Source organism: Anolis sagrei, chromosome 3 (assembly GCF_037176765.1).
Source record: "Anolis sagrei isolate rAnoSag1 chromosome 3, rAnoSag1.mat, whole genome shotgun sequence".
NCBI lineage: Eukaryota > Metazoa > Chordata > Lepidosauria > Squamata > Dactyloidae > Anolis > Anolis sagrei.
Genome location: NC_090023.1, coordinates 257,495,948 through 257,523,181, shown reverse-complemented (window position 1 = coordinate 257,523,181; position 27,234 = coordinate 257,495,948). Strand labels below are relative to the sequence as shown.

General features: G+C 37.9%; 1 protein-coding gene across 1 annotated transcript in view; it reads left to right on the top strand.

The window, feature by feature from the left end:
- The window catches only part of GNB4 (G protein subunit beta 4), a 54,452-nt gene that overhangs the window by 21,642 nt on the left and 5,576 nt on the right, over positions 1 to 27,234 (top strand). Inside the window, exons 2-6 of the mRNA XM_060767474.2 lie at positions 17,740 to 17,849; positions 19,688 to 19,726; positions 20,804 to 20,910; positions 22,509 to 22,572; positions 23,882 to 24,044. Of these exons, the coding sequence (XP_060623457.1) occupies positions 17,793 to 17,849; positions 19,688 to 19,726; positions 20,804 to 20,910; positions 22,509 to 22,572; positions 23,882 to 24,044 (430 nt within the window). The 5' untranslated portion in view covers positions 17,740 to 17,792. The remainder of the gene's footprint in view (positions 1 to 17,739; positions 17,850 to 19,687; positions 19,727 to 20,803; positions 20,911 to 22,508; positions 22,573 to 23,881; positions 24,045 to 27,234) is intronic.

Genomic DNA, 27,234 nt, shown 5'->3' with positions numbered 1-27,234 from the left:
CTCATCAGCAGCTATGTTCAACTATACCTCCAGAGTAGTCCAGCAGTTGGGCCAGATTACAGATCCTTACCAGCCAGGATGGGCTACAGCTTCCTTGAAGTCAGCTTTGACTACAGACCTCTAGGTACAACTCATTAGTAGTAGGGTTGAACTACAGCTCTGCAGCAGCTGAGTGGGACTACAACTTCCTGGGTTGAACTGCAGCTCTCCAACTGCTGGGTTGGGCTATAGTTTCCAAAGAGCTGGGTTGAGCTCCAGTGCCCCCCCCCCCCCCTGTAGCTGGGTTGGGCTCCAACTTCTCAGCAGTTGGGTTGGACTACAAATTCCAACTACAACTCATCTGCAGCTATCTTGAACTACAATTCCCTAGGAGCTGGGTTGGGCTACAGCCCTCCAGCAGTTGGGCTTGATCCCCATATCCCCATCAGCCAGGATAGGCTGCAACTTCATAGAAGCTAGCTTTGACTACAACTCCCTAAGTAGAATTCATTAGTAGTAGGGTTGGACTATAGTTTCCCAGCAACTGAGTTGGGCTATAGCTACCTACCATTATCAGTATAATGTCATTCATACAGAATAAGTATGTTTTGACCTCCTTCTGCTCCTGTCCTCCCTTTTCTTTCTGCATCCCCTTCCCCACAACGAGTAGAAGGTCTCAAGTTAATGAAAATGCTGTTTTATTCACATCCCAATTTAGGATCATGGGAAAGGATAGTTTCCCCATTACCTATTTGTTTAACTAGGTTTCTGACTCAACAATGTTCCAGAACTGCCTGGAATAATGACTCTCATTTATTTCTATGGTTTTTGTGAGCATTCTAGTTTTATGGAGCTATTATCTATCCATGGGGCGGATTTCAGAGGATAGGTAAACGATACGAAGCGTGTACTATTGGATGACTGGTAGAGAAGAAGAAAATGAGTGAAGATTGGTGTTTCAAAAACTGCTCAGATTTTATTGATCAAACATTTGCTTCCTTTGTATCACAGCCAGAATTAGGGAAGTCTTAAGAATATATTTATGCAAAGGAGGCAGCAAAAGAGTCCATCTCTGTTTTTGTTTCATTTTAAATGAAAAATAAAAGTAGCTTTAGGCAAAAATAGGAGAGAAGCTGCATATTCTTCATGAGATCATGTGCTGGGCAAGGTTTCACAAAAAAAGGGATCCAAATTGTTGGGATATTTTTAACTGTTTTAATGTGTATTAATTTTAATCTTAATTTAAATGTTTATTTTAATTGTATGTTTTTTAAGGCATTGAACAGTTGCCTATGTGTAAAGCTGCCTTGAGTCCCCTTCAGGGTTGAGAAGGGCGGGGTATATATATGGTAAATAAATAAATTTTTTAAACAAGGTAATGTTCAACTGTTTTGAGTTGCAAACTGCCTTTGACTAAAACTAGCTAGTACAAAAATTTAACAGCTGGAAGAATGGACAGTTGTGTGGGATTGGTATGCTGTACTATTTGTACTTGATTTGACTGTGTGTACATACTGTAGAACCATGATGAGCTGCTGCCACTAAAAGAGCCTCAAGATTTAGTATATGAGGCAGTTGGTCATGGCAGGTGAAATGAGTAAAATCATCTATGTTTTCAAATGGTTTTAAAATGTTAGTATCTGTATCATGGTCACTAATTATTTTGGAGGTTAAGCTTTTGTGTATTTTCTCACCTGTCTTTTTCCTATGGATTGAGGTGGGTAACAACAACATTAAAATACAGTATATAACATTGGTTAAAAACCACTTTTAGTCTTCTTGTTGGAGAGAGAAGCGGGTATAAATAAACATAATAATAATGCGCAATGTAGTTAAGAGACCATGTAGAACCAGTACCTATTCAAACAATCAATTCACACTTCAGATCAGACTTGCTCAACTTGATCCTTGTAAAGGGACAAGATTTTTCCCCAAACCCTTTAGCAGGCCACACCTGCCTAAGGGGAAGCCCTGTTCCTTTCCTGCCGGCTGAAGCCCAGATTGAATCCTAGCCCTTTTGCCAGCTGAGGAAGGGGACCTGGGCTCATTCCTCAGCTTCATGGCTTTCTCATGGTTGGGGAGTCACCTGAGGTTGACTGTGGGTTGCAGGGAAGGCATTTGCGGGTTGAATCAAGCCCGCAGGCTGTATGTTGTGCAGGTATGCTTTAAACTGTATCCATGCACATGAATCTATTATATATATTTCCCATTCCTCTCCAGTTTTTGATGTATTATTCCTGTTATTCTACTGTATAGAAAATGCAACAGCAGGAGGAAAAGGCAGGATTGGGATATATTGGGAAAACTATGTTCCTTTCCTAAAATGCTATGATCCCACATTGTACAGAGCATCGTATCTGTTCCTGCTATAGGTTGAATATCCGAGATTTGGAAAAGATTGTCTTTTTTCAACTAACTAGCTTCCTCAAACCACAAAAATAAACATTTCATAGTATATAGGCCCATGGCTTTATTGCTGAGTGACTCTTGAGTATTATGCTAATGAAATTTGAATTTTTTCATAGTTTTGCATTTCTTCTGCTCACCTATACATTTCTAAGGTCAGTTTTAAAACAGCAAAATTAGTCTGATGGACCTGTAGTAATGAACATTATGCTATCGTATTCTAACATAGGTGGATATGAAATAGGCCATAATAATGGAGTCCTTACTTTGCCCATAAACTACTTGATAGCCATTGAAATCCTGTTTGCTGTGAATGATGTGTATGCACCATTAACATAGCCCCTTATAACCTTATTTTAAAAAGACAGGACAATTTATTTGTTCTTGTGGATTCTTTGTGTACATAATTACTAGTGAAGAACATAGTCGTACACCAAAATTCATCTTTGTTGTATTTCTAATTTAGGGTTTGCCATGGAACCAGGGAAGCCAAAAAATGGACTGGATCTATTGCATCTCTAAAACAAGTTCCATGTCCTATTTTTTTTCAGTCAAAACTATTACGGAAATCTTTGCTCACCTTTGTCTGTAAAAGCTGAAAAGCACAGTTTTTAAAAGCAAAAGACTGCATTGCCAGTCTGCCTATTAGCTGGGAGTTTCTCCCATTGTGCAGCATACCTAGAAAATCCACTTAATTGTATAGACTTCATTCCAGTGTCAGTGTTAGTATTTAGAAGTAGATTGATTCCTGAGTGTACATTTTCCCACTTTTGCTGTAGACAGTTAGAATTTTAACATAGCTGACTTCATGGAGATTAGTTTACAGTAAAAAAAATCTTTAGTTTTCCAGAGAGAGACAACTGCTAATTGCAAAGTCCCAAGATGTAGCTGGGTAGTCTTGGAAATGTTTTAACATGTTTGGATGAATAGAGATGAAATTTGTGACTTATTTTGTGTATTTCTTTGGTAACCAGAAATAGAAAATCTAAACCTGATTGTACTTCAGCAAAGGCGTGAATTTGATATGGCATCTTATTTGGTTCTAAGAATGGTACTTGAAGCTTTGAGCTTTGTTTAAAAATTGAAGCAGTACTGGAATGCATCTAGTCTTTCACCTGTTGGATACAGAATTCAAAGACAAAGTCTTAGTCTGGATCAGTTTACAAAAGAAATCTTGTAGCACCTTTGTGACAAAGTGAGAGAAGGAATTTGGTAGCATAGATTTCATAATTTAAGTCATCTGTTGTGCTTATGCAACCACCTTCTTTCTCTTAGTCTCAAAGATATTACAAGATTTCTTTGAATAATATTGGGCATATTATGGCCTATTAAAAACAAATAATAAAAACACCACTAAATCCTCTTTGCAGTAAAAGATAATTTTTCTATATGTTTTGTTTTATTAGTGCCAGTAAAAAGTAAGATTGAGATTTAGAGTGTTTGGCATGTGACAGAGTAAGCACTGAAACTTGTAGAGTAAGTAATCACTTGGACTACTAATAGTGAACAGTACAATCTCGTATTACTAGCTTTCCCCCCAGTTAGTGCTCCCCAGTGTTTTGGAATCCCTTGTCCCCATTCTCCTCCATAATCCATTAGTTGGGGCTAATGAAGTTGCTGGCCAAAAATCTGGAGAACATCAGGTTGGGGAGCAGGTTTCTTATACAATATTGAGGTCTTGGTGTGTGAAGGTTTTGTTTTCAAGGGTATGTTTGTATAAAAGTGTGATTTTAAGAATTTACCTAGTCTGAGAAGGAAAATGCATAGTAGGAATTAACCTTCAGTGTGAACCTAAATTCTAGTAGGTGTCATAAATAGACATTACACATAATATGTATTGAAACACTCCTTGCATATAGAAATTAACTTACTTTAGCAGCATTGCCATGCATGAAACAGTTCTTATCGTGTCCATGGAGAAGACATATCTTTGAAACATGACATTCAGTATAGATTTATCTTGTTGATTGTAGTGAAAGAATAAAAGGAGACTCCGATTGTGATGTCAGGTTTGCTTTATGCTTTCAGCCCATTTCTGAGCTAACATTATAATATCTTTTAAAATGTGTTCTCTTTCCACATTTTTTTTTGCTTTATAGAGTTCATGCTATGTATAGTAATTCTCAGAAGTCACATTTACCTTACAGTGGGGTAAATGGTCTCATTATTTCCCAGTGAAATTATGATGCACTCATGATTTTAGCATCTTTTATTTTTCCTGCAGTGTTGTCATGCCTGATTGCTTTTAGGCTAGATACAGAACATGTGATTAAATGTACAGGCAAACAGTTCCTTTTTTAGAGCTTTACATTGACTTTATGTCTACAATACTGTACTGGTGGTGTACGTGGAGAACAGCATTCCTGTCTAGTCACGTGTGTTGCATCCATGATGAGTCATAGGCCACTGTGCACACCACAGTTTTCTATGGTTAGACAGATTATTGCTTCTCCTGATATATTGATACAGATATCTTCTAATATTGGCCTTCCTTTAGAAGCTCAGATCAGATACTTGCTTCCAAAGATACCCTGTTTAAGAAGATCGGTTTTATGCATGCATCTTATGTTAAGATCGGTTTTATGCATGCAGTGTTTTGCTTTCAACATTTTATCAACACATTTACAATTTTCTTGTCTATAAAAGGGGTGAGTAACATATTTAAAATCTCTAAAGCAAACTAGAAATTAAAAACAAAGAGTCGCAACTAAAAAGGAGAAAACATCACATAATATAAGGCAGATTCCTCAATGTTCTGATGAGGGTCGGGAAAAACATAATCTATCCTGTGATAATTCTTTTTCTAGTTCTACCAAAAAGGCATAAAATGTGTCACACTAGCTTTCAAAGTTTCACAAGGCAAGGATGAGTTTTTTTTTTTAAAGACTTATCTGCCTGATGAAGAAGAGCCCGAGAAGCTTCAAAAGCCAACATGATCTATTTTGAGTCTTTTGGTTGATCCTGTCAAGGTATTCATACAGGATGTGGGCTAGATCATTTTTATGGCCAACACAACTGCTCTACAACATTCCATAGGTGAAAGATGTGATTGCCAGAAAGATAATGTTTGGGGATAATCATCACATCTCCCACTTGGGGAATATTGTGGGGCTGCTGCATTGGTCATAAAAATTGATCTAGAATCCACCCTGTGTTAATTATCTTTTTTAAAAAGTCCATTATATGATACCTAAACATGAGTACAGAAGAAGTGACACGAATATTCAGCAGTCAAATTGCTACTAATAGATAAGTCATCTCAGTAAACCTGAATGGTGGCTGTAATTTAAAAAGGCTGTTAGAATATTTTAAAATAGAAATTGGTTTATATAAGAGAAAGGGTGGTCCTATTGTACTGCATATTCCCAGAGAACTCATTGGAATTACACTCTTTATCTTATGCCTTTGAAGTAATCTTATGTGGAAAGATGAGCCAGTAGGTCCTAATTCAGCTTTTTGTCCATATAACAGTGATAAGTAGCCATGTTTTACCTAGAGGAATATACTCTAGGTAAAACATGAGCACTTAGAAGAATAGTCTTTTTTAAAGCGTTACCCTAATTTTAAGGAATGTATGTTCTTCTTTTTAGGAATGGTCCAAAATTTATCTGGCCAGGACCCTCATGGAAAACATGCTTTGCAACTAAGTGTGTTATAATGATTTCTGGGAAGAGAGCCAGAAGCAGACAAGATCGCAGTCATGGAAAAACAGGAGGAGGAAAGAGTAAAGCAGTAGAATCAAGTTGACAGACTGCTCACAGCAGATCCAAATATAGGGAAAGTCAGATCAAAATAGGATGCATTTTATAGGGAGAGTCGTGGGTGGGTGTCACCTTTCTTCGAATCAACACATTTATAGTGGGAATAGGTGTGATGGGCCTTGTCTTACACGAGTTTGTAGTTATTTCCACAATCAGTAGGATGGCAGTGGTGCTTTGTGTCAGGCTTTTACTGTATAATCTGAGTTGAAAATGTAACTGTCTTGCACTGCTTATGGGAAGAGTACAATTTTGTTTTTATTTGATTTGGTATGCTTTAAAAATTCTCAACTATATATGATTTTACCTCTTATGCTGTAAGTTTAGTTACTAAATAACATATTTTGTTTTTGCAGGCTTTTCTTAAACTGTCTAGTTTATGAATCACTGGACAGTCGTATTCTTGGTGGATAGATACTTTTTTCCCCCAAAGAAGCATTTCATTTCAGGGTATTTTTCTCCTTTATTCACTGTTTCTCAGTCCTCAAGAGTTTGTGAGTCAATTAAAGCAATACCACGATAAAAACATTTAAAAACACTTTCGTATAGCATTTACATTTTCTAAAAATAATCCTAGATTCAAGTTTTAAAACAGTGGTTTCAGATGCTAAATACAATACTGAACAGCACTGTTTTGGCTTACCGATGGAAACTTAAAAGAGATGGGACCAGTGTACCCTCCATGGTTAGGGAGTTGCACAGTTGAGATGCTGGTGTAGAGAAAGTCCTGTTATGTGTACCCACCAACCTAATTTTACAAGGTATTGGGATATACTGCAGGACCTCTGAAGATGTCAGATTCCTGGTGTGCTCATGTACGAGGAGGGACCTTTCAGGTATCCTGGTCCCAAGTCTTTTAGGGCTTTGCAAATTAACACCAGCCTCTTGAATTGAGCCTAGAAAAAAATGGTTTTTGCAAGACCAAGACCAATGCATAGTCTCCAAAATGCACACCTGATACCGGTCTGGCTGCTGCATTTTCCACTAGCTATAGCTTCCAAACTTTTTTCAAGAGCAATTCTAAATAGGGTACATTACTAGAATATATTCATGATAGAAAAGTGAAGTCGGACCTAGAGCAAAGTTTCATAATGGTTGCTATTTATATCTGTAGTAAACGACAGAGCTCTCTTCTCCATTCCCAACACCTCATAGTCTTCTTTAATATTGTGCCTGTGAAAAGGGAAATCACAAGTTAACAGGTCAATCTCAAGGCAAAGTATTTAATTTAGTTTCTGCAGACTTTTGAGATTTTTGAAGAGCATGTTGATGACACCTTAATAGGCCTCGCTACCTTTAGCTTTGCAATTAATCAGTTTTATGTTATTCATCTTGGTAGGATTTTTGTGCTCTTAATTGTCACAAGAATCCACTTGGTAAACAGCCATACCAAAAGAAATACCTGGTGGTTTACTGTGGAACATGGCAGGAGCTATGTTGACAGCTGTCCATAACAGGCCAGCTATTTCTCACTGCCTTCCTATAATAACAACGATGGAGGTCTAGAATGGTAACGGTTTACTTATGGAAGTTCATAAAAGCTCTGCCTTAAACGGGTGTACCTTGAGTTGATCTGAATTTGCTAACAGTGTTCTGTTATATATATATAAATTAGGTTGTTTTGGTTTTAAAAATGACATGTAAACCTTATTTGTGATTACTTGCTATGTCTTTTGAGGTCTGTCTTGAGCTTTATCAGCCTGTGCTATGTATTTGGCTTCAGCAGGCTGACTCCTTTGCTGCATGGTGTTACCACACAAAGCATCTTGCCAGGCCTGCTGTGTCCCAGCAAGTGCATGCAGTGTCCTTTTAGTTTCAAGACAGGCATTATGAAAGGAACATCTGCTCATAACAGTGCAACATTACAAGGTGTAGAGTATCTGTTGCAATCATGGTTCATTTGGAAGATTTATGTTGTAGCAGCTCTGGCATGGCTACCTGCCAATCAGTTTATGGTTCAGTAGGGTTCCATTTATCAGGGAATGGACTGCAAATGTGTGGGGGAAAAAGAGAGAAATTGATATTCAAATATTACAATAGGTCTCCAGTCTGAGGTGTTATGAAATAATATATGTATGCCTGTTTTCAGTTAGCATAGCACAATCACAAAGTTGGAAAAAAGCTTAGATAATGCTAGTCTCATTCTTATGTAGCTGACATAAAGCAGTGAAATGAGCATGGCCTCTTTTTTTTCAGAAAGGAGCCAAAATAATCACTTAGTTTTAGGTGTGTTCATGAAAATGCATATTTTTGCATTAAAATGGATAAGTGCAATGTGGTAAGAAGAGACTGAGATGGAAGTGATTGGTTCATATCTTATTTCTGTCATCAATTTCGCATTATTTTAGGTAAGCCACTTTTCTTTTATGTTCCTTTTCCAAATATATTATTGGGGCATAATCTCTTGGAGTATTTGTGTCCTATACCATTGAGCATATGCTTCATTTTCAGTAAATTCAAAGTGAGGAAAAAGTTAGTACCAGATTTATTTTTCCATATATAAAAACTTCTATTTTTGTTGTTACTAATTATGCAGTGCTGTTTATATTTATACTTCATCTCTTTGTTTTGGCAACTTTTGGTAATTTTGTGAATGAAATCAGTAATCAAAATGTAGGTAGCAATCTTCTATATTAATAATTTGTTGTTTCCCTTCTCTGTCAAACTTTGACTAGAATTGTCATTTCAACTGGAATGAATTTTCACACTCCCATGCTGACTGAAGTTCATATTTGATTTTTTCAGGGAGAGCTATTTTCACTTTGTTGGAATTTGTGCTGGTTTATCTTGTCAATTTCGCTCCTTCCTTTTTTTCTCTTTTTTTAGGGTTTTGGAGAAATTGAAACTTCAAGATTCCTGCGCAGTATTTTTCAAAACATTCTTGTGGTATCTCTTAGAGAAGCAACATAGAGCCAGAAAAAAATCCACCCCCTGCACAATATTATTTCAGGGAAGCAGATTGTTTTTTCTTCCATAAGAAATGAAACCATCGACATAAGTAGCTAACTCTTCTGTTCTATTTAAAGAAACAGGAATGTAATTAGGTTATTCCTATTCTTTGGTTTTGTTTATCTGAGTTCTGAAAAAACAGATTGTTATGCTGAAGTCTCTTTCTTAGATATTGTTTGAGAACAACTACTAATTTATTGTTAAATCTGGATAATGTTTTAAATGGATTTTATTGTTTTAATTGTATTTATAGATATATGTAGACTGCATCATTGGGTGCTTATGTAAGGCTGCCCTGAGTCCCCTTGTGGGGAGAAGGGCGGGATAGAAATATATGTAATAATAAATAAGAGATTTGAAATAAATAAAGGCAAGGGGAAGTAATGAACTTCATTGGTTCCATGCAAGAAGTATCTGGTTCAAATATCACCTTTGCTGTGAGACTGGTAGGAAGTCTTGGGTAGACTGCTAGCCCTTGAATGCAATATATGCATGATTCAACTCATCTTATGTCTGTTCTTTAATTTTGTCAACTTTGTGCATGGAATTCAAAGAGTTAAATAGTGCCCTTATTACATTTTGTTCATTTTGTACTATATTTTCTCATAGAGAAAATCTCAGAATCCATACCATCAACAAGTTTTGAAATGTCTTCTAGGTTTCTGGGCAGTTTTGCTGTATGAAATATGAGACTGCTGTCAAGCACCTTTTCAAAGATTCTTTGATGGTATACGTAGAGGGTTTTGTTCAAATGCGGCAGGATTTTAAAATCTGTAGCAAAAGAAAAACAACTTCTGAGCTACTTCAAATATAAATATATATAGTAGGTTGCCTCTTTGAGAGCGTGACGTGCAATAGAGAATTCAAAAGTTTCAAATAGTGTACTTGTCTGAGGAGGAAGAAGAAATCAAATCTGGTGCTAACCTTCAGACACTTGAGCCTTCCTCTCTAATGTTATGATTTTAACTCTGTGAAAGATAACAGGATTTAGTGCTTGACCTCCATGCATAGTAGAATACAGGGCTATAGCAAAACCTGCTGGGTCCCAGTTCATGGTTAGATTGGTTGTTATTATCTTCAAATGGCTTCTGAGAATTTGACTCATTATGCTGTTTACACCAGTAAAAATTTTCTCCTTGTCATGTTTTCATTATGATTCATTTGAAAGGAAAACCTCACTTCATTTTGCACTTTTAAGTATCAATCTTGTGCTTACAATTTCTGAATTTTATTGCAAAAGACCATAGATTGGCAGTATGGATCAAAGCTTTGTTTTCATAGAAATAATCATTGGCCCAGAGTAGATGCACTGTAGTGGTCATCTTAATGGCTTACACTGCAATAGGGGCATTGTTCATGCTACCTCTGTGTGGTTTTGCTTCTGCAGTTTATTTATATTTGGCTAAGCAGAATCAGCTCTGATTGTATTTGGATGGGAGACCTCCAATGAATACCAGATGATATTTGAAATATTTCAGAGAAAGGAAGCGGCCTAAGTATTCGCCTAAACAGAGTCTATGAAATTAGTCGGTTTGCCAAGATCAACTAGTGACTTGAAGGTGGCACATACCCACCTTCTTTTTCCTGTCCTCTTCCTAATTTCTTTATATTTTGTCTTTTTCCAAGAACTGGAACCTCAAGGCAGCTTACTAAAATCAAAGCAAATGAATTACTTAATGATCAGGCTGCATTGCAAATTCTACTTAAGATGGATCTTTTTTTCCTGTGTCAGGAGTGACTTGAGAAACTGCAAGAGAATTGAGAGAATATATCATCTGCAAAGATGTTGCCCAGGGGATGCCGGATGTTTAGATGTTTTACCATCCTTGTGGGAGGTTTCTCTAATGTTCCTGCATGGGGAGCTGGAGCTGACAGAGGGAGCTCAACCCTCAAACTGTGACCTGTCAGTCAGCAGTCCTCCCGGCACAACGGTTTAACTCACTGGGGGCTCAAAGATGGACGTGATTAGTATTGACCATCGATAACATGTATAAGATAATGGGGGAAGAGACTGGGAATTTCATTGTAGAGAGAGAAAAGTTGCACTGCACGCTTAAGGAATTCTTGCCTTTTGATTGTTTAAGCAAATGGTGACATAACATCTACAGATCTAGCATGTTTACAAAGGGCCAAATCGTTTGGTGCATTTATTCAAGATGTTTTATCCTTGACATATCACTTCTAATACCAGGTTTGTACTGGCTAACATTGTCAAGCAGAGGCACATCGGGAAACTAGGGAGAGTTTCCGCCATTCCCTGTATGTACTTTTAGTATTCAAAATTAGCTCATGCTGGTAAGTGCATATCTAATAAATGTGCACACACTCGGTTTTCCCCTTTAAGCTGATACTTGCCTGAATCAGATTGTGTTTGCATTGCAAGACAAGCTCTTGATTTTTCTTTTTCCCTTCTACTGTCCGTATGAATTGGGAGGGGCAGCATTGCATAAATTCTTTTAATATAAATTCAATCTTTATTTCACCCAAATCATTGTCTGTGCCTTTCTGTTGCTAGTACAAATTGTAATGACACACTTGAAGGTATTTTACTGCCACCTTTTACTTGCTGAAGTGATGGGATGTTTTATTTTTTGATCTTTTGTAAACATGCTACATTTGATACGGAATTCTATAAAAATAATGCAGGATGTCTAGATCTTGAACTGTGATTGAAATCAAGGTTTGTTTTTTTGCATAGAAATCTTCTGAACACTCATGTGAAATATTTTGAGAATTGTAGTGGAACAAACAGGCATACAATTTTCATTATGTTTTGAAATATTTCATAAGTGTGCAGTTATGGAGTTTACTAACCACTTAGTCAACTCTAGATTCTTGTAGCTTAATCCCAAACTATTCATCTAAAGCAAAGAAATAAAATTACAACAAGAGGGTTTGCAGCTGTGTTTGCATTCATCGCTCCTTCAAGCTGGACACTGCATAGCAATCTGAATTGGATGATGAGAACACACAGCTGTGCGTCTGAGTGCAGCAGCCTCTTGCATCTTCTAGCAGTTTATATCTCTCAAAATCTGGTTATGTGCATGAATAATTCTGTACCGCAATAGAAAGAAAGTCCTGTAGGTGTGAATAATTTGCTTCTGCATAAGAATAGGTTTAAAGCAACCAGTTCAGCATGAGGTTACACACTTGCCTATGATGGGTGTTGAATTCATGTTAGTCTAGGGAGCTGCTTTTCTACCAGGTTTCTCTATTCACTCCAGTGTCTAGTGAGCAGTCCTTCCACTGTGATTAATGCTGACAGAGTTCAATGATGAGGGAGTTATTTAGATGTTGATTGCATGATGAAATCAAATATTGGTATCTTTCTGAGTATTCATAAGAGAAATTCTGGCATACAGAACTATAAGGGGTTTCTTCCATTGTGCTCTCTGAGATGTTGCAGATGTGTACTAAATGTCACAGCTGTGTGATCATGCATATTGTCTTAACATTTCCATTAATATGAGTGTCAGAATCTCTTCAATTGAAGAAAGCTTTAGGGAAATAGTTTTACAGAACTAACTAATCTTTTGATATACTCTGTTGTCTTCCTGCTATAGAACTGGGTTTGCTGAAGAAGTTTCCGCCACTCTAAATTGGCTAAATGTTGATACATTTGTCAAAATGATGTAGAAGGCAAAAGAACAAGTACATCCTAATTATGATTAACAATTCTCTTAAGAATGTGTATTGACCGGGAAATATAGTATCACTGTTTGAAGCCGTAAAGAGCATGATACATTTGTGGTCACATTGCATGGCAGAAATCGCTAGGTAACAATCTTTTGCACATGCCATAGGGTATTTCATATGTATTATTATTCAAAACACTTCTGATCCCAAGCATTCTGAATAAGTGATACTGTCGGAATCACAGACGCCTTAAAGGGCCAGACTCAGAGTTAGTTCCAAAACAGTTTATTGAAGCAAAGGAAAAGGACACAGAGACACTTAAACTCAGTACCTCTGGTAAAAAGTCAAATGTAAAACCAAACCTGGTTCAAAAGGTAAACAGAAATATAATCCGGATTAACCGGATAAAAGAACCGAATTAAACACAGTACTCCGTGGTCACACAAAGAAGGCACAGCATGCAACTGGTAAACAAAAGCAGTGAAGCCACGGGGAGAGAAGCGTAGTCAGGCGAAGTCCAGGGTCATAGCAAGAGAAATCTGAAACAGCGAAACTCCAAAGTCCAGAGAAGCAGCATCAAGGTCCAGGAAGGGAGAAATCCACACTCACGAGAATCCAATCCGAGTTGAAAACACACACGATCAGGAACAGAAACCTGCAGATCCCAAACCAATGCTGAATACGAAACAGGCAGTGACAAGTCCAGACAGTACCCAATGCACAAACGTTGACCCAACACCTTGCCTTCTGCAAAGATCCCTCATTTCCGAACCCACTTTTATCTACACATCATCATCAGAAGATGAAGTGACCACCGCCCCATGATTATCCCTTGCAGCTGCTCCCAACTTTTCATTTGTGAAGACTTAGATCCCCCCAAGACTCAGTTGGATTCCCCGGTTGCCAGTCTTCACTCCCAGAGAATCCCATAAATGTATCACTAGATGTTGGCTCTGCACAAATAGCTTGCACTTCCTTTACCTTAGTCCAATCTGCAGTGTCATCCCCGTCTTCCCCACTCTGTGACCCATCATCCCCATAGAACCCCTCAAATGAGTCCTCATCTGTAAGTGCCATATGTATATCCGGATCCTTTTTCTCTGTTGTTCCTCATCTGATTCCTGCTCTCGAGTAACCCTTTTCCCCCTTCTGGCACCCATACTACTGCTTGCAACATTCACAGGCTCTACTACAACAGATACCTAGTCTGTATTACTTTCCTGGATCAAGACACTATATATAGGTGACCTTGTGAACGGCCTTACTGAAATCTAGGTATATTACATCCACAGCATTCCTTTAATCTACCAAGATGGTAGCTCTACATCTATATATAAAAGATTAATCTGGCTTGACCCGTTTTTGAGAAACTCACTTTTGAGTTTTTGTTATCGCAGCATTGCTTTATAAGTGTTTACAGATTGTTGGTTTAATGAGCTGCTCTAGAAATAGTTCTAAAGCACAGTTCAGTTTTTAAATCTATTAATCCAAAAGGCAAAAGCAATTAAACTAAACCTTTTTTTAAAAAGTAGATCAAGTTAAAGGTAAAAGATAAAAAAATTGTAAAAGCACATTTAAGATTATAAAATAGAACACAATGTTACCCCATTAAAAGCACCAAGTGCTGTAACATATTAAAAATAAATATCCCCCTAAATAAAAATGTGCCTACCAGTGGACAGAAAGACAGGGAAGAGGCTAATTAGAACTTCCATATTGCTGTGTTAGCTTTAATATAGAAATAAAATTGAAAAATTGTTATGCTGGATGATTTGAGAGGGAGGAAGTGACATTAAAGGAATCTAAGTAACATTCTCAACTCCTGTCACTAAATTTAACAGTGACTGTTTCAGATTAGAACTGCTACTGTGATGGATAAAGTTGGTTGTATTTTGCATTTTCCAAACCCATGAAACTAATACGAAGATCGATTATGTGTAACTCAAAGTAGAATGTTGACTTTGGACTTTGTTCTGTGGCTTTAGGGTGACTGCTTTGTGGTAACCCTACTGTGTGGAGCTTTTGGGTAAGATTTATTCAGAAGTTTGTCATTGTGTTACCAAAATCAACTATCTGCCACCAGATGACAGTGTAGGGCCATTGCTCAGCATGCCATGCTACTTTGGAAGCCAGGAAAAACATTAATGGGTTTGAAAGCAATACAGAGGTTTACTCACCTGGCCAGATGGATGACGGAATGGCGTAATTGCCAAAAGGCCTGCAAAACAGTGCAAAACATTTTATCCCCTTTGACAGACATTCAGAAGACTCTCTCGCCTGATTGGTCAGGAGACATGCTTCCTAGGATCCACCATCTCATTGGCTGGGTCTTCCTGACATCACAGACTGGGGCGGAGAGGAAGAGAGAACAGCTGGGAGTGGTGGGGTTTAAAATTAAAGGTTTGTTGCTGTGCCCACCTCTGCCACTGTCCCCAGTGGCTCAGTGGCTTAAAGCGCTGAGCTGCTAAGATGGTTGACCGAAAGGTCGCAGGTTCAAATCCGGGGAGTGACGTGAGCTACCGCTGTCAGCTCCAGCTTCTGCCAACCTAGCAGTTCGAAAACATGCAGATATGAGTAGATCAATAGGTACCACTCCAGCAGGAAAGTAACAGCGCTCCATGAAGTGGAGGTGTCTATGGACAATGCTGGCTCTTCGGCTTAGAAATTGAGATGAGCACCACACCCCAGACACGACTGGACTTAATGTCAGGAGAAAACCTTCACCTTACCACCTCTGAAGGTATGGGCTGCATTGTCCAGACTGGAAAGAATGGATATTTAGCACTAATGGACTTTGGAAGCTTGGAATAATCTCTACACAAAGATTGAGGCTCGGGCAACCAGAAAATCAATCAATTGGGTAAACAAAGTCATTGATGAGTCCTGGGTCCTGAGGGTTGCTGGCAGTCTCTTAGCAGGCAGTTCACTTGAAGAATCTGTTGTTTTTCAAGACAACCTTTCATACTTTAAATTCTTATATTAAATTCATTATTGATAATTTAAATTAGAAAAAAAAACCAAACTTTCTTAGATTCTCATCTGTTTCCTAATTTTCCTTCAAAACCTGGTGGCATTACCTCCCTTTCGCCTAGTAGCAAATAGGATACAAGTGGGCTGCTTTCTTGTACAGACCGTTCATTTGGGTTTTCCTTCACTAGCTTCAGTTGTATCTATTAAAACCTATTCAGTTTCATTCAAGCTGGAGTAATTGAAAATGTAGTTTACTCCAAAAGATGGTTAGCTAGGAATAGCTAGAGCCGTGTGCTTTTCTTCAGATTAACTGTGAACCAAATCGGACCATTTCAGAGATTCAGTTTGTTTGAAGTGAATAGTCTCTATGATGTATGTTTTGCACGCTCTGTTTTATCCTGCTTGCATCCTGCTTTTAACTGATGGATTTTACTGTGCTTTGTATAACATGCTTATTAGATGTTGTTCGTTTTGGTGTAGATACATATGACAGTTGGTTGGAGTATTAATAAATTTATAAAATATGAATACTTTCCAAATGAATCTCTGTTGTTTCAAAAGCTTTGGAAATGAAGGGAAAGGTTTGGAGGAACAGGATTAAAATGGATATATTCCAAATGCTCCACATAAGGAAAATGACAAGATGGGAAAAAGGGGGGGGGGGAGAGATTGTAACACAAATCTACAGTCTCGACATTTGGGTTATGCCCTGATTAACCAATTCAGCAGACAGCCCTCTTCAACTGAGAGATTTGGAGCCTGCTTTCGGTACACACCCTGTGCTTCCTGTGTTTTGTAGTGGATCTGTAGTAGAGGCACATTGCTACAAAAACCTTTTGAAATTGTGCACAGTATCTTCAGCTTTAAAGTTCAAGGACCCACCTAGGCCTGTTTCCTTTGTTTATTTTTTATATAAAAAAAGAGACTTTGCAAATCAAAATATTTCTTTGTTGTTTTCCAACTCTGAAGGAATGTTGATAATAAACCACAGCACTTGTAGTCTAGGCAGCAGCCACTTTTAATAGTAAACAATCTTCAAAACGAAACATCTGTGCCTCGTTTCAGTTGGTTGTTTTCAGCCTGTATGCCATGGGATGAAAAGAGAATACTTAATCAGAGTAAGGATGTATTTGTTGTGTGGCTTTAATTTTGGTGTGAGTTTCCAAATGGAATACAAACCGTCTTATTTCCATAATTGTTCTCCTGCAATACGTTCCTATTCAAGATAGCATAATTATCTTTAAGATAAAAATGTATTTAAAAACAACTTGAGTGGATAAAACAAAATAAAAATGGACATGTGTTTAATATTTTTTATGACCTGAAGTTGAAAAGAATTTCAAGTCTGAAAATACAGCAAGGAGAAAGGAAAGGCACGGCAGAATTCATTATTTTTCACATGGCAGGGAAAGAAAAAAAAGTAAAGAAAACTCATCCTTTTCTGAAAACAGCAGAACAGGATCATACAGTAATTCAGAACAGATTAATGTTAGTACTTCCCAGTGCATATTTAATTATTTACTACATTTATATACCGCCCCTCTCAGCCCACAGGCGACTTGTGGCGGTTTACGGTTCTAATTAGCTGTGGAACTCACTTCCACTGGTTTGTGTAGCTGTAAAAAGAAATTCACAGTGTGGCTATGACCTATAAAAGCCAAAACATTATCTCTGTAAATGAGCCTGCATGAATTTTAAGATCACATGGAAGGAAGCATGTGAGCATCTGTGTTCACATGCTGCTGAGGACTGAAGCAGCAGAGAAGAACTATTGCTTTGTGTTGCTTATGGTCTTCTTAGAAGCAACATGTTGGCTACATTTGTTACAGGATGCTAAACTAAATGGATGCACGTTCTGATTCAGCATGCGTGTCCTATATTAATATCTTAACTCCCATTGGGATGGTGCTGTCCCTGAGGCATTGAATGCATTGATAAATGCAAATTTCAGTGTATTTTATAAGCCTTATTTTGGTTTCTGTGATTTCTTGAAATACGTGGTCTTACAATGATAAATTTCTGTATTTTTTTCTTGGTTTAGGATACTTCTTTTTAAAAGTACTGTAATTGTGGGAAAGAGACTTGTTCAAGAGGATGAGTGAACTGGAACAGTTACGGCAGGAGGCGGAACAACTCCGGAATCAAATCAGAGTAAGTTGTCACCTTAACATATTTCTACTGCTGATTCAAATATTAAGAACATTTCCCTCTTTCTGTTTTTCCCCCCTTTTGCATATTTCGCCATGTTAGTTTGTCATACTTGTGAACCCCCATTCGCATGCTAAACTACTTGCTATATTTATGTGAGTCAGAGTGCATACTCACCTTCCCTAGATACAAGACTGAAACTGTTCTGCCCTTTCCACATATACACAAGACCCCCACTCTGTCCTCCACTTCCCGTATACAGTCAATTCCAGGTAAAGCTAATGTAAATGAAGAGCAAAGGCATTTGTTGTGTCTTTTCTATCTCCTCTAAACTGATAAAGCAACTGCAGTTGTCTTTGCTTTTTGTGGGATTTAAAAAAAATAAAAGACATGTGGCTTCTAGCTTTTCTGCCCTCTTCAGTCCTTTTGGGAACAATGATGAAGAGTGAAGTGAAGGCCAATGAAATAACCATGTGGTAGTGTCAGCCTCTTCGCTTTTGTCACAGATTTAGAAAATAAGTTGTCTATTCAATTTTTGGGAAGCTTTATCCTTGGTAACTATAGTGAGGGAGGGAGGGAAGGATACTAGAGACAAAGTTGAAGTACTTTGGCCACATCATGAGGAGACAGCAAAGCCTAGAGAAGACAATTATGCTGGGGAAAGTGGAAGGCAAAAGGAAGAGGGGCCGACCAAGGGCAAGATGGATGGATGGCATCCTTGAAGTGACTGGACTGACCTTGAAGGAGCTGGGGGTGGTGACGGCCAAGAGGGAGCTCTGGCATGGGCTGGTCCATGAGGTCACGAAGAGTCGGAGACAACTGAACGACTGAACAACAACAACTATAGTGAAGGCAAATGTCTCATTGATACACTGGGTAGATTCAATGACCAAAAGGCTTGTGGTTTCATTTTTGGGATTAAATACCACAGGCTGTCAGTGGTATTTGTTGTCATGAAAATCTTTAACCTGCAGGTGGACATTGGCATGCTTGAAAATGCTTTGTAAAGATGAAATATGCAAAAGGATGATAGTGGTAGCAACTCCTCCTACTTTCTATGGTGGGAAGGATTTTTTTTTTGTTTTCCCTCCACAAGTAATCATTGCTCTATGTAACTATCCAACAGGCCAGGGAAGCACATTCCTAGAACACCTTTATCTCTTACTACTTACAATTAAAACTTTCAATTTATGAATAAAATTGCTTCATGTTAGAGTTGCTCTACAACTCCAGGTCCCAAGGTTCCCAAGTTGTGATGTTCTTTATATCTCCTCACTAAGTTCATTCACACAAAGCCAGAAATTTGTGCATGGACTACCTCTTACTTGGCATTTGCCAGTGCAGTCTGTTCCCCCACAGAGCTGCAACCAGGTAGGAACAGCACATCCCCTCTGCGAGTGCAGTTTTATACTATGGTTTTTTTGTAAGTTCTGTGAGATGCATGGTAAAGGCTTTTGAGATTTTTTTTTAAAAAAAATAGTGATTTTTCTCTACCCTGTGTCCTTACTAAAGGAGGAGAGCCATGTCTGTGTAGCCTTCTAGAGTAAGTTCTTCTTTGGTCGGTCCCCCCCCCCCCATATATATATATATATATATATATATATATATATATATATATATATGCACTAATTTCATAAAGAATATATTGCTGAATCCAGTTGTTAGTCCTAATGAAAGGGTATAATTATGGTTAGGTAAGTTTTGACCTATTGAGTTTTCATTGATTCAGTGAGTCTACTAAGGTTGGGAATAACAGATAGATTTGTGGCAACCAACAGTTTGCAATATTCATTTTATTTGCTCTTTTTAGAGACTAATCTTATTTTTGTTTTATTTTAAAGGATGCCAGAAAAGCATGTAGTGACACAACTCTTGCTCAGGTATATTTATTTATTATTTACTTGTTTATTTATAATCTGTTTCCCATCTTCTTACACCATAATCTGAATATTATGATTGTGATAAAATAAAACAAAATCTAAAATAACAATATGAAAAACTTAAAACGAATACTGTAAATCTCTGAGATGACTGATTATGTTTCAAGTGTGGGGATGCATGGTAATTATTTACATACGGCTTATGACACAAGTACAGTATGGTAAAAATTCTTATTTAAAGTTTACAGTTCTTAATACACCCCAAATGTATGCATTTCAATGGGAACATCAGTATAAAACAAATTTGCTTAATTCTGATAGGTCTTCTGTATAGAAAATTGTTAATGTTGTTCAATAAGGTAATCACTTAGTTAATATCAATGAATTCAGGGAAGTTCTGTTTATATAAGTGGAGGGGCCTTAAGATGTTAAAATATGTTTCCATATTGGGCTTCTTATACAAGTTGCAAAATTATTATAGGGCATTTCTGCATGATGTCCCTAAAACACCTACCAGAAATCATGTACAATATAATATGCTAGGATTCCATGTGCAAGGGTCCAGCCTGCAAAATGTTTATTTGAGAAGAGAAAGGTTGAATGTTCCTTAATCATATCATTAGGGTTGATGGGGAGGGGTTTATATCTTAGAGGGTAAACCCATTGGAAGGTGCTGGGTAAACACAAAGTAGGAATTTAGCAGTTTCCTTTGTGAGTTTGCCCTGTTGCCTTAATTCTAGAACCAAGAAAAATCCAGTTCTCTTTTGATATTGGTTATCAGGATTGTAAACATATTTTTCATAAGGCCTAAAGAGGTTGGTAGTGAAATCTTCATGTGGTTTCTACAATAGCAGAGAAGGAAGGTTCCCATTACCTCGTCAGAGCTTTTACCTCTCGTTCTTGCATTTTGTTGACACTGTATTTAATTGTGTTAATCCCATATCAACACAGCTCCTCCCTAAGTAATGTGGTCACAAGTGTTGTTCATGAAAGTGTCTTTAGCATTCAAGATTCTTGCATATCTCTTCTGCTGAGGGGGCCGTACTGAATAGTGTTTTCCTTCTCTTCTCTGCCCAGATCACCACAAGTCTTGACTCAGTGGGTCGAATCCAGATGCGCACAAGACGTACTCTGAGAGGCCATTTAGCTAAAATTTATGCCATGCATTGGGGAACTGATTCAAGGTTTGTACAATTAGTTCACATAAAGTGGGGGTTAGTCTCATGGTTGGGGAAGGTATCTGAATACACTTTTCCTATAAGTTTATATGAACACTGTGTGGGAAACCTGGGTAGAGATATAGAAATACATGATATTAAAAAAGGGTGGGAAAAATGGAGTCCTGGGATGAATGCAGTTGCAGACTTTCCTGGACTACCTTTTTTTTTTCTTGCACAAATAAGTGAGTTGAAATACTTCCAGGATATGTCAAATTTTCACACAAACTCCTCCAGTATTCTGGCATTGTTTTAACTTTTTTAAAATACCCGTTTTTCAAAACCAAAGGCAAACGTCCATCCATTTACATCTTGAAGCATTGGGGGGGGGGGGGATAGTATGTGTGACCCATGGAAATTCCCAGGGCAGAAAATCTCTAATTGCCAACATTTCTCATCCTGAGAAAAAGCAAATGAACAATTGAAAGTTAAATATCACATATGTGTAAAACTACCCTAAATCTTGAAGGAAACAGCTAAAACTCCCAAGAATTTGGTGAGTTTTTGCCAATTTAGATGCACCTTTTGAAATATTAGACTTGTACTAATTGATGTGTAAATAATCTAATATCTATTTCTGTGTAGCGTTTACTCAGTAATAAGTATATATTGGTTTTGCTGAAATGTTCTTTTTGCTGCAAGAAAATGCATATATAGGTACTTTGCTTCAATAAATCGTTATGTCTTTTAACGAATGAAATATTAAACAATTTTTGGAAATGTGCAGCTCTTTCTTCCAGTTTGACTTAGGGGAATAGAGCCATCCCATTTTTAGAAGGTGAACAGAAAATTTGAACCCAAGATTTCCCTCTACTCCTAGTTGAAAAATGTGAATCATGTGCCTGCCCTCCAGATGGTGTTGGGTTGCAAGTGCCCCTAGCCTTAGCCAGCAGATCTATTATGAGAGAATGGTGCGAGTGGTAATCTAGCGGTATCTTGAGAATTGCATGATTCCTACCTCGCCTGAAGCATTACACCAAGGGTTCTGTAGAGGAAGTTGGCTCGGTGGTTTCCATGGAATTAAGTAAATCAAAAGTAAACAGCCTATAATCAGTATAAAGATCTGGGTGCATTGAATCTGCACCCTTCCTCTCTGGCCAAGAAAGTGTCATCGTTATAGTGAGATATGTTTCCTCCCAGCAGCAAGTTGTCTTGATGAGCACTGCTTCTCTTTTTTCCCATGTAACTCAACAGCATCTGTTACGATGTATGGAGGCAAAAGCATACCATTATTGTGAAGAAGATGCCCCTACCACCCTGATACTGTGTAGTCAGGCCCCTCTCAGAAGCACTACTATATGTAGGCCTTTATCTTGTCCTCCTTGTTAAATGGTTGCTCATTTTGTTAGGATTTGTTGAGAGAAAAGGATGGTTGGTTTCATATGATGTGCCCTAAATATCTGAAGTAACGTGCTTGAAAGAGGAAGAAACAAAAGGAGGAGCTTTGTAAATAACTTTTGTTTGATGGCTGTCAGTTCTGAAATCAGGAAGGAAGAGACACAAAGTTAACTTTTTAACATGTGTTCTGTGTATGTGTATGTTTTGTTTTCTGTGGTTATCTCTAGGCTACTAGTGAGTGCTTCCCAAGATGGAAAATTAATTATTTGGGATAGTTATACAACAAACAAGGTAGAGTTTTTTCAAAAATATTTATACCCTTTTTGGCATTTTTCTTTGCCTCTTGCTAGTGGCCTTTGCTTTTTTGTTTCCACTACTACTTTTAATTTTTGTTCTCTACCTGAAGCACTACTTTTCCATTTTTTCTTAATCAACTCTTTTGCTTGAGTGTTTTTCTTTTCTAGCTCCAATTCAGTTCTTTATCTTGCTTTCATTTCCTTATCTTTGTTTTGAAAAATAGGTTATTTATTTCAGCATCCCATTGACTATTCCATCTCATCGCTCTTAATAATGTGGCTCACCTGCTTGGGGAAAACAGACTGATGGGTCTCAACATCTTTCTGAAGGGTTGGGATTGTTCGATGTGGGTTATGGAAATCAGATCAATGGGCTTTCTTTACAGATAAAACAAATCTGATGCTTGGAGTCTGGGAAAGTGGAACGTTTTTGAAGAATAGCATGCATTACAATCCTTAGATGTACCTTATAGACAAGAAGCTTCTTTTTCAGGGCAGCTTGTTTGAAGGTTTTTTTCCCCCCTGGTGGTCAGTATTATGGAGACTTTGGTTCATTACAGAACTGTTTGGTGTCATTTAGGGTCATAAACACACAAAGTTACACTCTTTCCTAACCTTTCACTCCATGCCATGAGAGAGAGGGCAGTCTTGTTCTTGCAAATGAGATGAGACTGGACCTGAATAACAGAGTTATAGGTTGTTCAGCTGAGGTGTGCTGGATTTTTTTTATGTCCAAGAGTTCGTAGTTCCTGTGAGATTCAGGGACAGAGCAAATTTTATCACAGTGTTCCCTATTTTTAGCTAGAAGAGAAACCAGGCTTATTTTGCTCCACTTCCACCTCAGCTGTGTTTCATCCACCTTATCCCTTGGAAGAATGGCATCTTGGACTTGAGAGATTTTAATTAGTCAGTAGGGTCAGCAAAAGTGTGTGAACTCTTGTGAACATGCTAGAGATGCCTACAGAGAAAGGGAGATCTAAACAATGCTTTACTGAGCTATGAATCTGAAGAGTTATCAGGAAGTTGAAAGAGATGCAAAAGAGTTTGGCATGGAGCAAAATGATGACATTACGTCTTAGGCAATGTGTAATATTGGCTGCTTTAAAAGTAGGCTGCAGAGTTTTGGTTGTGTTCTGACATTATTCAGGAAAACTTGGAAATCTAGAATTTAGGGGAAAAGATCTGTGAATTACATTTCTCAGTGTAGTGGCTCAGCTTCAGATAATTATGTCTGTCTATCCACAGTGTTTAGGATATGTCTGCTCTCTTGACATGTCTTCTGTTTTTTCCCCTCCCTCTTCAAGATGCATGCCATTCCTTTGAGGTCTTCCTGGGTAATGACCTGTGCATATGCGCCATCTGGCAATTACGTCGCCTGTGGTGGATTGGACAACATCTGCTCCATCTACAACCTGAAGACAAGAGAGGGCAACGTGCGAGTGAGCAGAGAGCTACCCGGCCATACTGGTCAGCTGCCATCTGCTCTTTGTTTTGTCATTTGGTTCTCATGGAATGGTGCCTTGCTGAGATGTTTATTAAAAAAAGAGTTCGGGGGGGGGGGGGGGAGGTGTCAGGTGATGCAAAAAATGTTGACTTGAGGCAAAATTATTGGAACAGTTTCTGTGTTCAGTAGCTAAATATCTAGCCTTTGCCTTTACATTTGATTCTCAGACTGCAGAAAGGAATTAATTCTGGATTGTTGTCTGAATTGAACAAGTCTATATGTGTGTCTCAGATGGCTTAAAAGTCTACTTTAACCTGAAGAACTCTAGCCTTCCTACTCAGATTTTCTTTGTTCAGTTCTGCTTCAATTCAGTATTACCTTAGCCTCCTTTGTATTCCTTCTTTCTTTCGACTCTTTCTTCTTTTTTACCCCCTCCCCATTCTGTATTTTCTGTTCTTCTCCTTCCATCCATTTTTATCACCATGGCACCCGTGGGGAAAGTGACTTTGCAAGTTCTTTAAATCTTCATTTATTTGCGCAACTGAAGGGAGAAGACAAAGAAATAAACTGGTTACAATATATGCAAATCAAACAGTGCTTCAAGGAAGATCTAAAGGTTGGGTTCAGTGAAAAAGAAAGCTGCTGGGATATAATCATGAAAAAAGACAAAAAATTGATTAGAATATTATATAAGAACTTGCTTGAATGGAACACTGAGAGGGAGGTGGTAAAAGAGAATATGGTCAAGTGGGCTAGGGACGTAGGTCACTCCATCTTATTAAGTGTATGGGAGCAAGCATGGAAAACCAAACTGAAGTACACCAAATCCATCAATATTGTTGAGAACTGGTTTAAGGTTTTCTATAGGTGGCATCTGACTCCGGTCCAACTAGCCAAGTTTAGCAAAAACCCTAATAACCGATGCTGGAGGTGCGGAAAAGAAGCTGGCACTTATTTTCATATGTATTGGAGCTGCAAAAAAATAAAAGCTTTCTGGAAAATGATACACGAACATACACAAATCATTATAAAAACGAAATTTGACATAAAACCCGAATACTACCTACTAAATATAATGGAAATTGGGCTAGGGAAAAATGAAGAATTTTTTTTTTCTATTTATCATCGGCGGCTAGAATACTAATAGCGCAAAAATGGAAAAGTAAAGAGATTCCCTCCAAGGAAGAATGGATAAAGAAGATAATAGACTACAGGAATTGTGATAGCCTATCGTGCTTACTAGAGGAGCAGAGTAAGAACAAACAAACAAATTGGAAATACCTTAAAGAATACTTAAAAGGAAAAATCAAACTGGACATATAAATTTCTATGGGGAAAGAAACAAGAATTACGAGAAGAAGGCAAAAGAATAAAGGAGACAAACAACTACCCTCTGTGGACTGAACGGAAGTTGTATATACATGTGTGTATACCCCTACCCCAACAACCCCTCCCACTATCTTCTCAGCCCCCTCCTTTCCCCACCCATACCCACCCACAATTCTGTCCTTCACAATCTGTCTAAATTCTGTGACTTTCTATCACAATGATTGTTCCCCCTCTTTCGTTGTAAAGAAAAACTGTATAAAAATATCAATAAAAAAAATAATCTTCATTTCTTTGGACAAAACCCCAGAGTTGCTATTGAAATATGTTGTTTTGCTCAAGGAATTTGGTGCTGAGGCATCCTATTCTATCAACTGTTTGTTCTGCGAATTTAAGGTTTGCTGTGGAGAAAGCTGACACAGAATCAAACTCCCTCATGCTAGTTATTCCGTGAAGCAATACAAGAGTTCTACCAAGGTGGAATTCTCTTCCAGCAAAAGCAGATTAGTGACCTTTGTGCTTGACTATTGGTAGTAGCATTGTGGGCTACTTTAGGAAACAAGAAGCCCAAAGGTTTTTAAAATGGAGTTGTATTTGTGGCCTTAAGCATTCTTGCTGATGAGGTCTTTGGAGTTTGCTGTGGAGGCAAGTGCACCACATTGTATGCAGGTTATTTTTCATCTTCACTGCTTTTAATATGATCGTAGAAGAAGTGGAAGATAATGATGGTGGATTCTCTGTAACATAGAGAAGTAACCAAACCTTGGCAAAGGATTCACGCTTTCTTTTGGTTTGCTGCCACAGGTCAAATACAAACAGTATTTGTCAGAAGGTGTCTTATTTTCTATTACTTTTTATTAAAGTACTTCTTAGTGGAAGTAAGTAAGAGATGCAATGTTATTAACTACTCCATCACACTAGAGAAAAAATCCACTTAAAATCAAGTTTCTGCTTCCTGTCAAATTCTGGGGTTTGTAGTTTAGTGAGGCTGTTAAAGGCTCCTTCCTAAACTACCAACCCCAGAATTCTGCAGGAGGCAGAAACTGGATTTAAAGTGGATTTTATTGCTCTAGTGTGATGACAATGTTAGTTAGGCAAAGGCTTGCACATTTATGGCTTAGAACAGTGTTGCTCAGAGTAGTGGTTTGCGGACTGGTAGCAGTTGGTAAACCATTGGCTGTCACTCCGCAGAGAGATTCCAAGAAACAAAAGAAACAGCTGCAACTAATGGCCAGAATTCCTCCTTTTTTAGAAGGAAAAAATACCAGTCTCCCACATCAGGTAGTATGAAAGATTTAGGAAGCTTTGGATCTTTCTTGTCCAAAGAGCATGACGGCTGCATTTGCACTTTCCTACTAATGCTTCTCACAACAAAATTTGCCAAGCAGCCACTTGGGTTAGCCCATCTGCATTCAGATGACTTTTAAAGTTAGGTAAATACAACTGCTCAATGGAACTTTTACCAGATAGACCTTAGAACGGTTGGTCCATAATAGATTTAACCACTGTGTTGTTTTTCATTCCCTGTTGATAAAAGTGGATATTGAATTTGCCTAAATCTTGTTCCTGGAGGATATCTTGCCATAATAAAAAAATGAAACAGTTATTGTAGGGATCTGTTTTAGCCCATGAATAAGGAGACATTCACACACATCCCTTTGAGGAATTGAACTGGAAGACATTGTTTTTATATATTTTTATAGTTTTTATTGCTTCTATCGTTTTTATATGCATTTGTGATGTGATTTAATTGCTTTTAACTGAGATGTGTGTGTGTGTGTGTGTGTGTGATATAAAATTGTTGCCGGTCTGTATGCCGCCCTGAGTTGTCTTCGGGCTGAAATGGGCGGGATAAAAATGACATAAATAAATAACAAAGAAATCCCT